At 44.7% G+C, this 15,000-nt stretch overlaps 2 protein-coding genes across 4 annotated transcripts in view; both read left to right on the top strand.

The window, feature by feature from the left end:
• svila (supervillin a) overlaps nucleotides 1-498 on the top strand; it is a 53,937-nt gene extending 53,439 nt beyond the window's left edge. For both annotated transcript variants that reach the window (XM_076290267.1, XM_076290266.1), the window contains one exon: nucleotides 1-498. This exon is cut by the window's left edge and continues 621 nt beyond it. The gene's annotated coding sequence lies outside the window, so the exon portion shown is untranslated.
• Nucleotides 499-582: 84 nt separating this feature from the next.
• On the top strand, nucleotides 583-10,045 carry LOC143130950 (GTPase IMAP family member 6-like). Of its 2 annotated transcripts, none has more exons than XM_076290269.1 (5): nucleotides 583-747; nucleotides 3,567-3,988; nucleotides 4,156-4,818; nucleotides 5,883-6,035; nucleotides 8,230-10,045. In XM_076290269.1, the coding sequence occupies exons 3-4, from the start codon at nucleotides 4,185-4,187 to the stop codon at nucleotides 5,927-5,929; spliced, it is 681 nt and encodes a 226-aa protein (XP_076146384.1). In that variant the 5' UTR covers nucleotides 583-747; nucleotides 3,567-3,988; nucleotides 4,156-4,184; the 3' UTR covers nucleotides 5,930-6,035; nucleotides 8,230-10,045. The 2 variants fall into 2 exon arrangements, with proteins under 2 accessions (XP_076146384.1, XP_076146383.1); XM_076290268.1 differs by having other exon boundaries at nucleotides 4,928-6,035.
• Nucleotides 10,046-15,000: the final 4,955 nt, after the last annotated feature.

The raw sequence follows: 15,000 nt of genomic DNA, 5'->3' as shown, positions 1-15,000 counted from the left end.
ACTTGATTCATAACAAATCTTGTTATTTATGTAATGGCATCAGAGAAAACCTCCTTCAGTGTTGCTCCAGAATAGAAGGGAGGAGAATAGTGTGTACAATAGGAAATATAAATGAGTGTGCGATGAGGAATATGCTTGTGTGACCTGTGTCGGGGCTGTGTGTGTGTATGCGTGTGTGTGTGTGTGTGTGTGTGTGTGTGTGTGTGTGTGTGTTAAATATCAGCTATGGATTTCTGATTAATTTTTCATTTGTTACACACACACACACACATACACACTAGAAAATGATATGACTCGTATTTCTGCACTCACTAGGACCTACTCTTTTGTGTGTGTGTGTGTGTGTGTGTCTCCTTCAGATGTTTAGTGCCTTGCTTTTATGTACAGTTTTTACCCAGAGAGATGCTAGTCTGCATTTGAAAGACTGCATTTGTGATAAAAGAGTATTAGAATGAAATGAATAAACACTGACTATTATTAATAAATCTCATGAATCTCTCAAGCGTGCTGTCGCCTTTCTTCTAAAACTGTCACATTGTTTTTCGTTTTGAATTTGTGCCAAATAAGAAGTGTTTTTTGTGTGTATGTGTACATGCGTGTGTTTTTGTGTGTGCATTCTATCGTTCTATCTGGGTGTGTGTGTTCTATCTTTTGGTTATGTGAGCCAGTTGAGCTGGTTTTTCATAACCAACAAAGATACTCCTAAATTCACTTTCGCTTCCTCTCCTCTGTTCACGACTCAACAAGGTAAAGTAATCCCTCTCTTTCTCCTCCGACAAACCTGGGATTAATCAAACTTATTTATGGTATTTGTCCATATAGCTACCAACTACTTGTTCTACTTGTCCATTAAACTCAATAGTCAGACTTATTTATGGTATTTGTCCAGCTACTGTAGCTACCGACCACTTGTTCTACTCATCCATTGACCTCAAGATCACAACTTAGGGCCTGAACTGTGTGTTTGTCTGTGTGTGTTTACACCAGTATGGATATAACAACATATTATTTTCACTAAATGTTAGAGTAAAGTGTGTGTATATGCTTGTAGTTAGTTGTGATACATACATGATAAATTATGGGTAACATTTTAGTCTACAAAATGGCTTATGGAACCTTTTAAATTGTTCAATTCTTTCCTGATTTGCCGCATGTGAAATATCATGATCCGTGATATTATGCCCAGGACTTTCCCATGATATTTTTAACACTAGTTGATATATTTTATTTACATGTGTGTTTACATGCCAGATTGTTCGTCTGGGTATAAAGATTTTCATTTTCATTTGTGTTATTTTGTGTTGTCTTATTTTAGTTGTGTGACATCATACTAAGGACATGTAGTTCAGCAGCATTCCATGTACCCGTCCCTTACACAAAGACAGATATGGCTTTTGTCACTGTGCCACTGATTTTTTGTTTCTGGAGTTTCAGTCAGTAGATTGAGATTTACTTGGTGCTTATTAGTTAAAGTAATACTGGTTGCAGGTTAAATACTTTATTTATTCCATGTTTGCTACAAGACAGTGATATGGGTATGGGGTGTGTTTTTAAAGTCTTACGGTTGAGTTGTCATTAAAATGATAATATGAGCGAGAGAGAGGAAAAGAGGGAGAGACTGATATGCAAATCTTATTGGTGCATTAATCAGGCAACTTTCTATTTGTGACGGCTTGTTCATTTTACACTCTGAAGAAAGCCCTGCCTTCTCCATACAATGCCCCTGCCTGGAAGACTAGATTAAGGATTCTTTTAATGCTTACCAAGGGCCTTGAGCCCTTGCATTATATTAGGCCCTCTGAGCAGAGGTGGCAAAGACAGTTGAGACAGAAGGCCCAGACAGGTGTTCCTGTGGATATCCTATGGATATCCAACATCACCACACAACATAGCCATTCTCAATTTATGTTCGCACAACTTAATGTCTATTCAACAGTGGTTTATTGTCATTTATATTTCCGCAAGAAGTGTGTGTAACCTGCGTTGTGTTGAACTGTGTGGCTCTGCCCTGCATTCTTATGTTGTGTTGGAAGGCGCTTAACATCACAAGTGTGAGTGTAGTGAGTGTTGCAGACTGAGGAGGGACCAAAACTAACAGCCGGAGCAGGATCAGATGGCTTCAGATGAGCCGTCTTTGGGATCAGGGGAGTGGAGGAATCCAACCAGGGCTGCGTTCGGATGTTTCTGTCCTATCTTCTGCTTTTTCTATTCTATTCTGTAGGCTGTAGGACTACTATAAGAAAAGCAAAAGGGATTTCAAGACAAGTGTTTTTCAGTTTAAATGTTCAGCAAGTCACTAAAACAACGTGAAAGGTTGTTGTTTTACAGGACATCACAATTATATGTAAATGGTAAATAGTTTGGTCAGTAGACTATATAGACATCTTGGTAACATATAACTTGTCATGACAAAAACTGAATGACACTTGACAGAACCAAGTGTCGACAGCAATCTGATATGTGACCCCATCAGTTAGTCATCCAAAGATTTTTGATTTTGGTGCTGAAAAAAGATGACAAAAATGAAAAAAAAAAAAAATGAGGATGGTGTATTCAAATATCTCGATGCCCCCTTATGAAATGTTGACAGTGGCGACCCCCCCCCCACCCCCACACACACACACCCCAATATTCAATTTATTGAATACGATTGTTTTGACTAAGAAAAAATATACTTGGAGACGTTTCATGCTGACAAGCCCAATCACATATCTGGTGGGGTGGCCGACTGGATTTTGGAGGTGGCCTGTGCCACCCATCTGGCTCCATGGTGCCAACTGCCACCTGCTGATGTTAGGCACATATGGGAAGTTCTCAACTCCTGGCGTCGCCTTTCAAAGTACTTGACCGGTTTGTCTTTGAGAGCAGGGTGCTTTGTTTCAATGTGGTGTTTTAGTTGTGATGGATTGATGCTGTCATGTGCCAGCAATTCACTGCACACCACACACAGGTTTCTGCCTCTTTCTGTCCTCAACATAGTGTCCCATAAACATTATCTATGCCAATGCAATGACTGGCATATGAATAAAGTCTATCAAAATAAAGGTCTGACATTGTATCTGAGGGTAGCATTTTAAATGGGTGATGGACATTTTAAATGTTTTTTTTTTTTTACCACAAGCTCCGTGACCCACCCACAACGGTTCCCCACCAGTTAAGAAACATAACATTTAAATGACTTGACGTTAAAGGAACTGTATGTAAGAAATGTATTTCAATTAATCATTAAATGGCCCTGATATGTCACTAGACATTAAGAAATCATGTTCACTTCAAATACTTATATCACTGACAACAGTAGTCTGGCCAGGATATTGTCTTTTAAAAAAGTGAAGTTGCAGCCCTCAACTGATGTTGATGTTGTGTTTTGGCCTGATGCGCCACCCTCTACCTATCTACTAATCACAAAGTCAGTAGTGTTTCAGCATCCGGGTTGGCAACCTCGAGGGGGGAGGGGGAGGGGATACACCGCTCTACAGTATTTTGAAAGTGATTGCAGTACCAGTTTTGGCCACAATCTTACATATGGTTCCTTTAAGTGATGCTGTCTTTGGTGTTGTGTCCAGCTGGAGGAACTCACCTCGCTGAGCTGAGGCTGGTCCTCTTGGGGAGCCGCGGAGCCGGTAAGAGTTCCGCAGGAAGCACCATCCTGGGCCGAGAGGCCCCGGAGCCCGACGTGATGACCACCGAGTGCGTGAGCGTGCCGCAGGAGGTGGCGGAGAGGCGGGTGGTCCTGGTGGACACGCCCGGATGGCTGCCTCTGCTCCCCCCCATGGACACATCGGCACTCTACAAACGGGAGATTACGCGTAGCGCCACCCTGTGTCCACCGGGACCCCACTGCCTGCTGCTGGTCGTAGGGAAGACCATGGTGGCCATTATGAACTGAGTTTGGAGACGATTAATGAATTGGAGCTGAAGAGAAACACAGGAGAGGAGAGAAGGAGTAAGCTGCAGAGAAGGAGGGAGGACATCCGTGCACAAATTGGTGAGTTTATTTATCATGACTTCTGTAACCACTAGGAAGAGGTATGAGTGTAATGAACACGAGTAGGCCTAAATTGTTATTGTAATAGTAATTTTGACAAATTTGAATATTTTTACATTTTGATATTCCAGTCATCACTGAACTAAAATATATTTTGTCCCTCGTAGTAAAACCCCAAAAACTGCTGAGGATTTTGATGATGGGGTATCAACATTCTGGGAAGTCCTCAACAGGAAACACAATTCTGGGACGTGATGCATTCAGATTACACCGAACTGTCAGATTTGCAAAAGAAAGTGCTGTTGTAGCTGGAAGGGAGGTCACCATCGTCGACACACCAGGCCGTTGGAGGATCCACCCTTTAAGGTACACATCGGAAATCTTCAGGCAGGAGATCATGTTCGGCCCTTCCCATTGCCCCCCAGGGCCTCACGCTGTGCTTTTGATGCTGCCGGCCAACACCTCCTTCACGGAGAACAACCGGAAAGCCCTGCAGCAGCACCTGGAGCTACTAGGTGAGAACGTCTGGAGTCACGTCCTGCTGCTGTTCACCTGCGGAGACTGGCTGGGCCGCACGCCCGTTGAGCAGTTCATCGACAGTGAAGGAGATTCCCTGCAGTGGTTGGTTGAGCGATGTGGGAACAGGTATCACGTTTTTAACAACAGGCAGAGGGGTGAAGAGAGGCAGGTGACAGAGCTGCTGGAGAAGATTGAGGAGATGGTGCAAGAGAACTGTGGCAGCCATTTTGAGGTTGATAAGAAGAGACTAAGTGAGGTAGAGGAGAAGAGGAAGACCTGTATGGAGCTAGCAAAAAAGAGACAAACGAGATGTGAGTTACTAAACTCAAAAGTTCCAAATCAAATTTTTACTTGCTTAACCAAAATGTCTTTGTTGATTTTTTCCTCTTTGCGTGTTAATTCATGGTATTGTGTCTTTAGGTTTAATTTTTCACTCGGACATGACTGGTTGCACAGGGTCATCTGAGTCATTTGATTCAGGAATGGACTCTACACCGCAGCTATGAGTTCATTAAACCAGATCTTACGTTGTCAACAAACACCATTCCGGGTATGAAAGAGTCTGGGGACAACACTCTGACGCACTGTGAGACGAAATCGGCAGAAGTGTTGTATGAGGCCGATAAGAATAGTCTAATTGTGAAGAAGAGGAAGATCTGTGTTGAGCAAATAGAAAAGAGAATGAGAGGTGAGTTCTTTAAACCAAAAGTTCCTATTGGTTGACACAGGGCCATCTGAGTCACTTGATTCAGGAATTGACTCTCTGCGTGGCAGCTTTCCTCACGGGAGACCAGATCTTCAGCTTGTGCTGCTGGGATATAGACGAGCTGGCCAGACGTCGTCAGCAAACACCATTCTGGGTTCGGAAAAGTTTGGGTACAGCACTCTCACGCACTGTGATACGAGATCAGCAGAAGTGTTGGACCGCCATGTCACTGTGGTCTGCACACTTGGCTGGGAGAAGACGGAGAGATGCCACAACAGAACTCTGGTCCAGAGACAGCAGATAGTGGACAGCGTGTCTCTGTGCTCGCCGGGCCCACACACCTTCCTCCTGGTGCTGCGTGTGTCCATGTCCTTCTGTGCAGAGACTTTGCAGGCGCTGGCCGAACACGTGGAGCTCCTGGGTGACAGTGTCTGGAAGCACACCCTGGTGCTCTTTACGTACGGCGACCGGCTCGGAGACAACTCCGTGGAGCAGCACATCGAGAGTGAGGGAGAGGCTCTGAAACGGCTGGTGGAGAGATGTGGCAACAGATATCACATTCTGGACAATTACAACAGGGATGGAGCCTCACAGGTGACAGGTCTGCTGGAGAAGATAGAGAAGATGATCATGGCAAATGACCCCTTTCTCCCCTCTCTCTCTCACCAGCTCGGCCCTCACCACTCTTACTTCTGTCCAATGCCCCAACATTCTAAACTTGTGGAAAGGTTGAGAGAGGAAAAACAGCTGGGGGAGCTAATGGCACTCATTGAAAAAAGCTGGAAAGTTGGAGGAACCTGTTGAGTAAAACATCACGCCGTGGTAAGAATGAAGTGTAGTGCCAAATCTTATAGTACAGATATCTCAGTACTATAAGATATAGTACTTTAATAGTAGTAATGTCTATAGTAGTATCTATGTTTTCTGAAAATATCACAACACAACACATATAATTTTTAATATAACAATTTGCATGCTAACGTTAATGTTGGCTTTGAAATTCACAAACCTCATAAAATACTGTAACGTCGGCGCAAAAGACAGTGTTAGCGTTCTCCCGCGCAGGGGATCCTGGGATACGAGAGCGAACATTTGGGGGGTTTATGTCGTTATTCTCCTTAGTTTTGTGTGCAATGTTAGCGTCTTTATTGTAACATGTTTCCCTTTTAGTTCTCCCTCGTGTGTGATCCTTTTTGTGTGGGAGGCTGCGTCCTCCCCTGTATGTGTAGTGTGTGTGCGTGCTTGACCTTCCCTGTTTGCATTGTGTTCTGTGTCTATCTGTGTCCCGGCTCTCGTTCCCAGTGAATAAACCTTTTGATTGGACAACTGTGTGGTTCGCTATCAAATCGTTACATTGGTGTCAGAAGCGACTTTTGAACATGGCCTCCGCTCAGCGAGAGAAGCTGGGAGCGGGAGACCTCACCGCTGGGTGGAGGCCCACGCAAGAGGATCCAGAGAGAGCCCTTGTAAGGGCTACTAAAGAGCTTGAGGCCTTCTATCGTTACCGCCGCCGGAGGAGAGGAGCTATCGCCGAGACCTGCCTGCTGCCATGGGAGGAGATCTGGCCAGATGAAGTGGTCGCGGAGAAGATGACGCTGGCCTGGGCGCTGACTCCACGGCGAGCCGCGACGCGTGAAGAGAGCCGAGGGAGTGCGCGAGGAAGAGGTTCCTAGACGATGGACGGTTGGCGGAGCCGCTGAGGGCAGCGAACTCACGACGGTGGGGCAGGTTTGACGGAAATGCCCTCTGAACTTTTTAAAAAAAAACTTTTGGGTGCGTGTGAGAGGCACCGTGCTGTGTGGGCGCCCGTTCTAGTTGGCCTGTTGGCCGGCGCCTTTTGAAAAAGTTTGTGTGTGGAGTTCGATAACACGACCATCTCGGGGGTCGTGCCTTCGCCGAGGCCGCGAAGGAGTGGAACGGGCCGGGAACAGAGCAGTACGGCTCTGCGAGATGGCAACACGAGGAGGGACGCCGAAGACGGTAGCTGCAGCGGGAGAGCTCAGCGCGGTCCGGTTGCTGTGGAGTCGGTGCCTGTCTGTCCTGGTCGGCGACTCGACGGAGCGGAGTGGCGTTGGCGCAGCTTCATCTGGCCCCCCTCGAACCCCGGTGCTTGGTACAGTGTCGACGGTTGTAAGGCCACCTAGGGCCCCGTCTGGAGAGGAGGAGTGCCGTGGTGACACGCCACGGAAAGGGCAGCCTGAGGGCGGTTGCTGAGAGGGAGCTGGTGACGAGCGGGGTCGGCCACGTGGCTGCTAGCACGCCCGAACTGGATTGCTAGCAGCGTGGCGCCCCGTTGAGTGAGCTCCTGCGGCGCGTGCACCCCACGTGAGTTGGCGGTACTGTCGCACTGAACTGAGTGGCGGGCGACGCGCGCCGACGTTAGCATGTGGCTACCTCGTGGTCATTGCCGAGGACGGCAATGGCTTGTTGGGGGAGCTATGTAACGTCGGCGCAAAAGACAGTGTTAGCGTTCTCCCGTGCAGGGGATCCTGGGATACGAGAGCGAACATTTGGGGGGTTTATGTCGTTCTCTTTAGTTTTGTGTGCAATGTTAGCGTCTTTATTGTAACATGTTTCCCTTTTAGTTCTCCCTCGTGTGTGATCCTTTTTGTGTGGGAGGCTGCGTCCTCCCCTGTATGTGTAGTGTGTGTGCGTGCTTGACCTTCCCTGTTTGCATTGTGTTCTGTGTCTATCTGTGTCCCGGCTCTCGTTCCCAGTGAATAAACCTTTTGATTGGACAACTGTGTGGTTCGCTATCAAATCGTTACAATACAGTGTTGAGTGTTTACTATTTAAATGAATTGTTGATCACCAGTAATAAACTTGTTTAAACAGTGATGATACAAAAGCAATGTAACCGAATCCAAGCTACACGTGTAAGATCAGAGAGGAGATATCACAAGGCTTTTTAAAATGTGTGGACTTTTGAGCACTGGATCCAAGTGGCTTCCATGTTAGATGGGTGAGTGTTAATTTGGGGTGTTACATCTTCTGTTTTGCTGTTTCTGTCCCACAGGAGCGTCAGTGAAACAACAGAGTCAGAGGACGCATCAGAGACCTCACAGCGCTAACTTCCTCAGACCGCTCATTCAGCTGTCAATACAAGAAGAAGATGTATATATAAGGTGCTTTCAGATATAACCTCCAGAATATATGCGGACTGCGGAGGTTTGTCAAACGGAGGTCCTACCCTTCAGATGATTCAGATATGATGCTAACCTGCGGACCTTATACTGACCTTATACGGACCTATGTGTGAACGACATACACGCACATTACAGAATCTCCGTGTGGTTGTCGAGTGAGGGGTGGGGGCAATATATATTGGTTCCAAAATGCTATATCTCCGTTTTTAAAAACATTACAAATTCATGCTTTTTATGATATTTCAAATAGCAATACCCAATTACAGTTCTACTGAAATTATTTGGAAAATAACATGAAAAAAAGTATTTATGAATATATATATATATATATATATATATATATATATATATATATATATACACACATACACTATGAGGAATATGCTGTAGTTGCAGGACAGTTGATTTGCACATTTAGCTGTCATACAAGAAAAGAAGAAGAATTCACTATTATTTGGGTTGTTAGACATGTTTTTATTAATTACAGTTACAGTAGTATGAGATTTTGAAATGGATTATTAAGAAATCTTAACGTTACATAAACTAATAAGAATATAAATGCATGATAGTTTTACAGCTAATGAGATGAGCACCTATAACAGGGCTGTTCAATTAGTTTGTAATGGGGGCCAGTTCGTAAAAAGTATCACAAATGAGGGGCCAGAAAAATAAGGCTTGAAATATGAGTGATCACATTAACAGCTGTAGATACAGTCAAGTACAACAGCAGCAATATGGGAGTTCATATGATGTAAATGCAAAACAACATCATTAGCCGGTTGTAGGTGGCTAATATGGCTAATGAAATCTGCGATAACAGATCAACAGCAATGGAATCTGTGCTTTGCGCAGTAACTGCTAGGTCCAAAGAATTTAGTTACTTAGGCTACAATGGACTTGTACACACAAGGAGAGGGATGTAACATTTAAGTAATAACTTTGTGATTAACCGTTGTCAAACTCCTTGTTTGTTTACGCAAACCTGGCCAATAAATCTGATACTGATTCTGGGTGTTAAGTTGAAACTATTTGCGTGGTGCAACCCGTTAAAAATGAGTAGGCCTACCTCATAAACTCCAACGTAGTGGCAATTTACTTTGAAACTAAGCTAAGATAGAATTTACGTTGAACTTGGCTGAGCAGTTGGCTGAGTAGCAGGCTGCAGGACTACAGAGCGCGCAAGAGATGCAACAGTGGAGAACAGCTCATGCACTTACTAGAGATGGCATTTTCTTTGACCTTGCGGGCCAGACTTGGCAATTGAATAGCCCTGACCTAACTTGTGTAGCTTATTCTAATGTGTATATTTTAATCAGAGGCCCCACTACTCAAAATCATTCATTTATAATTTATATTTTAATTTGAAGCCTTACCTCTCAACATCAACACTTCTGAGTAGTTGATAATTACTTGATTGTAAAGAGCTATTGTGAAGATAAAGTTCTGCTCAGTGACTCCAGGTGGATGTTAGAGAAAGGAGTCTGCTATATTGCGATGGTTGGGTGTAATGTTGTCATTTGACCCAAAGAGGGCGACACTACATCAATGATGCACAGTTGAGGAGGCTAGGTCTCCATCCCAATGCCCCATACAGTGGGGAAAGTAGGCAATTTAATGAATTGTGTGCTATTTTTGTCTATGAAATGTAATGCAAATAATGCAATCAATAAATATATTTAGCTAAAATCTTGTTAGAGGTGTTTTATTTCCTAAATCCTCATTACCCATCCTCTGCAGTCTCCTCTCCTGTCTGTTCATCAGTAGTAGAACTCAGTTCCGGATACTTGACTCATGCATCCAGCTTTGTTTTTGTCTGATGGCTGTGTGTGAATGCGTGAGAGTGATTTAGCTGTTGGTAATAGATAGATAGATAGATAGATGGATAGATAGTTACTTTATTTATCCCCAAGGGGAAATTCAAGGCTTATAATAAATGTCTTCTGCAGCATGCTTGTGTCTGTATTGAGAGATAGAGAGAGGATAAAAAGAGAGAGAGAGAGCATGTAATTGTAATTAATTAATAGATTACACCGAGCGTAATTAGAATAGCAGTGAATATTTGCTTTGCCATATGTTGCTGACAGACCGGCCTGTGTCATTCTACTCACTCTCACTCTCGATCGTCTCCTGGCATCACAGCAGTGGTTACCATCACTATTTAGTAAATATTGACTTTGATATTTAATGTGCGTGTGTGTGTGTGTATTGATGTGGGTTGGTGTGTGTACATGGGCATCACATATTGTCCTTCTATAGGAAGGTTAATGAGCCCTTAATCTTACACACACACACGCACACATCCACACCCACATTTATACCAAACAGGTCATGTATGTATGTATGTCCATGTGTGCAGAGGACCTGGGGAGTGAATTCAGGTGTGTGTGTGTGTGTGTGTGTGTGTGTGTGTGTGTGTGTGTGTGTGTGTGTGTGTGTGTATGAATGTTCTGTCTCTACCTTAATTAGTGTAACTCGGTCAGAACTGAAGGTAAGTCCTCATTAGCCTCATTTATTAAACTCTAATTAGGGCATCAGACAGAGCCAGATGTTGGCACAGCACATAAACACACACACATACATACGCACACACACACACTCTCTCTCTCTCAATGACTGTCACAAAGGTCCAGTATAGTCTTACACATCTAAAGACACACACACAATCACACCCCCGCTGTACACACACACACACACACACACACTTTCATGCTCCCACACTTACTGCACACCTACACAAATAAACACACACTGAATCACGAGCATACACACCCCCACAGTTCCCCCTAGAGGAAAGAATGAATCATTGTTCTCTCCAGTGAGGTGATAATTAGCATCAATTGTATCACTTTAGCATTGTGTGCAGAGGCCTACCAGATGTGCTGTGTCTTCATTCTAACACACTCTTCCTCCGCTAAGCTTCTCTTTTTCTCCATCGTGCTGGCTCTATCCCTCTATCATGCCATCTCTCTCTCACTCCCTCCCTTCATTCCTGGCTTTTCCATTGAAATGAAATGATGTAAGGATGATGCTGGACTGAATCAGAGGTGTGTCATTGTGCCATTTCATTTGAGTAGTGTTCCTCTGGTATTGGATAAACCCAAAATTGGAGCTCATATAAGCTCTCTTTCTCTCACACACACTTATACACACACATATATATATATACACACACACATGAACACTTACAGTACACACACACTTCAAACACAGTGGTCTTTCTAAAATGGGGTCCTCTCACTTTCCTGTCTTGTTTCCTCTTCTAACCTCTCCCTCTCTCTCTCTCTACCTCCCTCTCTTACACACACACACACACTGCTGGAGCAGCTGATCTCTGTCTGATTAATGACTCTGGAAATGGGGATCTGGCTTTCTAAATACAGGTATCAAAAGAGACAGCCACATCAAAACTCCCCTTCCTTTTCTCTTTTCCTTCTTCCTTTCTTTCCCTCATCTCTTCCTTTCTTTCCCTCCTCTCCTCCTCTTTCCTCCTCTCTTTCTTTTCCTTCCTCTCTTTCTTTCCTTCCTCTCCTCCTCTTTCCTCCTCTCTTTTCTGCTGCTATGGTGGACACACTCCTGCTTTCTCTTTTCCAGTTTAGTCTTTTGTCTCTGCCCTCCTCTTCCTTTACCCACCCACTCATGTGTTGGAGCGTGTGTGTGTGTGTGTGTGTGTGTGTGTGTGACTGTGTGCTGGTCTCTGTGTATGTATAGGTGTGTGTGTGTGTACGTTATTATATGTGTCTATGTGCATACTGTATGTGTCTATGTGTGTCTCTGTATACGCTTGTGTGTGTGTGTGTAGGAGTATGTGTGTGTGTGTGTGTACGAGTGTATGTGTGTACGTATGTGCATGTGTGTGTACGTGTGTGTATGTGCGTGTGTAGGAGTGTGCATGTGTGTGTGTGTACATGTGTGTTTGTGTGTTTGTACTCTGGTTCCAGTAGACAGAACTGGACAGGTGGAGGTCCAGTTGCTCCTGTCCTTTATGTGTTGGCTGGAGAGCTGCACCTGTCTCAGTTGGCTGGCGAGCCACACAAAAGCATACCATCAGAGTGAAACACACACGACGGCAGACGCCAGCCCAGACACTGTGTGTGTGTGTGTGTGTGTGTGTGTGTGTGTTATGATCTGTATGCTTATAAAAATGAGCAATCCTCCATTAATTTCATAAGTTGGCAACTCTGTTGCTGATGGGTGGCTGTGCCATGTAATGAGTGTATGTTCTGTAGATTAGTGTGTGTGAGTGTGTGTGTGTGTGTTGTAACAGACCTTTTATTTGGACTGCAGCTGCCTGCGGCTGTTGCTATGCGAGTGATGTCATATTTAATGGACAGCCACGTCCCCTGAGATGTGTGTGTGTGTGAGTGTGTGTGTGTGTGTGTGTGTGTGTGTGTTGATCTGTGTAAACTGATCTTTGCTCTGGGCCAAAACTCAATCAGTAGTATGTAACCATGTGTTAGCAGAGGGAGTGAGAGAAAGAGAACACAAGGACATGGAAAAGGAGAAAAGGGTGGGGTGCACGCGCGCGTGTGTGTGTGTGTGTGTGTGAAAGAGAAATAAAACCTTCATCCGTCTCAGAACTGCTAATGGAATTGCCCTCCCACTGTGCACAGATGTAAAATAAATGGCGATTGTGTTTTTTGCACCGATCATTACTATGCCGGTGATGGTGATGATGATGATGATGATGGGAAAGATGAAGAGGAGGAAAAGTCTGTAATTGATAATATGATTTAGATAGCCAAGAAAGAAACACACACATTATGATGACAGTGATGCTGCTGCTGCCACGGGTGATGTAGATGATGATGATGATTGTGATGATGGTAATGATGAAGACTAGGCAAACAGTGTAACTGACACTTCTAGTGTGTGCTCAGTGTGCCTAGCTGGACCTGTCCTTTGAACTCAAACCTCAGGCCCTGGCACCTTAACAGAGATCTGGTGTAGAGCCCCCTCTCGTGTGTGTGTGTGTGTGTGTGTGTGTGTGTGTGTGTGTGTGTGTGTGTGTGTGTGTGTGTGTGTGTGTGTGTGTGTGTGTGTGTGTGTGTGTGTGTGTGTGGCCCTGGCACCTTAACAGAGCACTGGTGTAGAATCCCCTTTCTCCTAATTTACTAGAACTTGTTCCACTCACCTCATACCTCGTACGTTTTCCTGGACTCTGAGGCAATTTGCAGACTGACCACAGCAATGACTGTGCAGCGTGTGTATAAGCGTGATATCAGGTCACATGTGCAAGTGTGTGGACGTGTCTATTGAGGTGGAGGACGTGTGTGTGTGTGTGTGTGTGTGTGTGTGTGAGTGTGTGAGTCAAATTCAAAATAATATGGTCAGAGATGACTCACCTTATTGCAATATCACAAGGAAATTTTCCAATGAGCCAATTAAACTCACCAAGAATACACAGGATGTACTAGAACACACACACACACACCCACACACACACCCACACACACACACACACACACACACACACACACACACACACACACACACACACACACACACACACACACACACACACACACACAGGTAGTGGATTGTACACCTTGACTAACTCCCAGTCTGTTCTCAGATCAGTCCCAGGTATGTATGGGTATGGGGGTGGGGGGTTGCCTCATGGATGGATGGATGGGAGAGAGAGAGAGAGAGAGAGAGAGAGAGAGAGAGAGAGAGAGAATGAAGGAAGGAGACACGGCCGCCTGGCCTCTCCTCCACTCCTGATCAGAGGGGACGGAGGGAGGGAGGGAGGGATGGAGAGGTGGAGGGATGAAGTGATAAAAGTGCAGGAGTTTTTAATTATTGAGAACTACAAAAGCGCAGACTGGACCTGAGCCAGACAGTCAGAGGAGAACTAACCTGTCCTGCAGTGTGTGTGTGTGTGTGTGTGTGTGAGCTTGTCTGTGCCATGGCTCATTAGGTTCGTGTAGAAAGTTAGATTAAATATTTAAGGAGTAGGCTGCTTTCTCTGGTATCAGGTGTGTGTGTGTGTGTTTCTTTTATCTCACGTCACACACTACAGAACCCACCGTCACCAACACTTTTATTCATATTACTTAACACTGCACTCTGTCCTTGTTTCCTTTGTCTTTTCACCTACACACACACACACACACATGCGTACACACACACACACACAAACACAACCCTTCAAATACTCCGTGACTCACACAATCCTTTGAATAGTCTGAGATTATAAACCTACAAAGATAACACAGAGACAGACACACACACACACACATATGAATGTATTGATGTTTATATAAAGAGGTGAAATGCCCTGAATTTATGTATAATTTACGTGGGGGGATGTGGGGATGGAGTGTGACTGGTGTATTACTGTGTGTATGTGTGTGTGTGTGTGTGTGTGTGTGTGTGTGTGTGTGTGTGTGTGTGTGTGTGTGTGCGTGCGCGTTACAGTGTGGCTAGTGAGGCTCACAGTCTGACCTCATGTACACATCTGTACACACACCCACCCACTACACACACACCTCAGATCAAATATCTTCTGACTAAACCGTTTGGCTCAAAGAGTGTTGTGCAATGCTGCCTGTTTTCTGGAGAAAACATCTGCATTTCATGTGAGTTTGGACTGCAAATGACTCCAAGTGTTTGTGTATGTGTGTGTGTGTGTTGACATATGT

The sequence above is a fragment of the Alosa pseudoharengus genome, unplaced genomic scaffold, assembly GCF_046254945.1.
Source record: "Alosa pseudoharengus isolate Yale_2024_CS ecotype anadromous, Long Island Sound unplaced genomic scaffold, YU_APseudo_1.1 YU_APseudo_1.1_scf_18, whole genome shotgun sequence".
NCBI lineage: Eukaryota > Metazoa > Chordata > Actinopteri > Clupeiformes > Clupeidae > Alosa > Alosa pseudoharengus.
The sequence above is the reverse complement of the archived record's forward strand: the minus strand, read 5'-3'. Positions and strand labels throughout refer to the sequence as shown.